This window comes from Cyprinodon variegatus, unplaced genomic scaffold, assembly GCF_000732505.1.
Source record: "Cyprinodon variegatus isolate N-32 unplaced genomic scaffold, C_variegatus-1.0 Scaffold670, whole genome shotgun sequence".
In the NCBI taxonomy this organism is placed as follows: domain Eukaryota; kingdom Metazoa; phylum Chordata; class Actinopteri; order Cyprinodontiformes; family Cyprinodontidae; genus Cyprinodon; species Cyprinodon variegatus.
The window spans coordinates 398369-399522 of record NW_015151123.1 but is presented as its reverse complement, the minus strand read 5'-3'; the positions used below and the strand labels follow the sequence as shown (position 1 = coordinate 399522).

The 1154-nt window shown below is 40.6% G+C and overlaps 1 protein-coding gene across 2 annotated transcripts in view; it reads left to right on the top strand.

Moving 5' to 3' along the window:
- The window catches only part of lmbrd2 (LMBR1 domain containing 2), a 28967-nt gene that overhangs the window by 19824 nt on the left and 7989 nt on the right, over nucleotides 1–1154 (top strand). For both annotated transcript variants that reach the window (XM_015394061.1, XM_015394060.1), the window contains 2 exons: nucleotides 270–375; nucleotides 461–558. In XM_015394061.1, coding sequence (XP_015249547.1) covers nucleotides 270–375; nucleotides 461–558 — 204 coding nt within the window. The remainder of the gene's footprint in view (nucleotides 1–269; nucleotides 376–460; nucleotides 559–1154) is intronic.

Here is a 1154-nt window from a genome sequence, read left to right as displayed (position 1 = left end):
TAAACTGGTACAAGCAGCAAAAAGGAAGCAGCAGACTTAATTTTGCTGCTCCTGCTGCGTCCGGTGTGAACGTAGCATAAGACTAAAACTATAAACAAGCTGTTTGTTTTTGAAGAAACTTGCTGGTTTTGTGGCTCCAAACTCATTTAGTTTAGTTGGACCAAAGAGGTTCTTGACTGCTGAGGCTTTGGTAGAACAGAACGGGTCACATGACACTGCTCTCCATCATTCAGATGGTCTGAAACACAGGTCTGCATTCTTATCTTCAGGCTCTTCTGTCGGCTCACTCCTCCTCTCTGCCTGAACTTCCTGGGTCTGATCCACATGGACTCGGCCATCTCCCACCAGCAGAAGCTGCAAACGGCTTACACCTCTGTAAGAAACCATTAATCCTCATAACTGATGAGAAGGAGCTGCGTGTTTCAGGTCCTTTTAACACGTCTGATGTGTTTTGTTTCAGATCATGGGATCCATGAAGGTTCTCTCCTTCATTGCCAATGGTTTCTACATCTACTACCCCATGCTGATCGTCATCCTCTGCATCGCCACCTACTTCAGGTCAGCAGGTCTTCCCCCATCCGCTCGCTGAGCAACTTTAGAGCCTTTGTTCTGCAGAAAATATTATTTAATAACTCCGTTTCTATTATTAGAGCTTTTCAGACAACACAGAAGAGTGAAGTTCTTTTACAATTCAAATTAAAAAGCATAAAAACAGCTTCATCAAAAGAGAAAAGTTTATCACTATAACTCCGCAGTTTATCACACCTTTACCCTGCAGTTTATCACTATAACTCTGCAGTTTATCACACCTTTACCCTGCAGTTTATCACTATAACTCTGCAGTTTATCACTATTACTCTGCAGTTTATCACTATAACTCTGCAATTTATCACACCATTACCCTGCAGTTTATCACTATTACTCTGTAGTTTATCACTATTACCCCGCAGTTTATCACACCTTTACTCTGCAGTTTATCACTATAACTCTGCAGTTTATCACTATAACTCTGCAGTTTATCACTATTATTCTACAGTTTATCACAGCATTACCCTGCAGTTTATCACTATTACTCTGCAGTTTATCACTATTACTCTGCAGTTTATCACTATTACTCTGCAATTTATCACACCATTACTCTGCAGTTTATCACT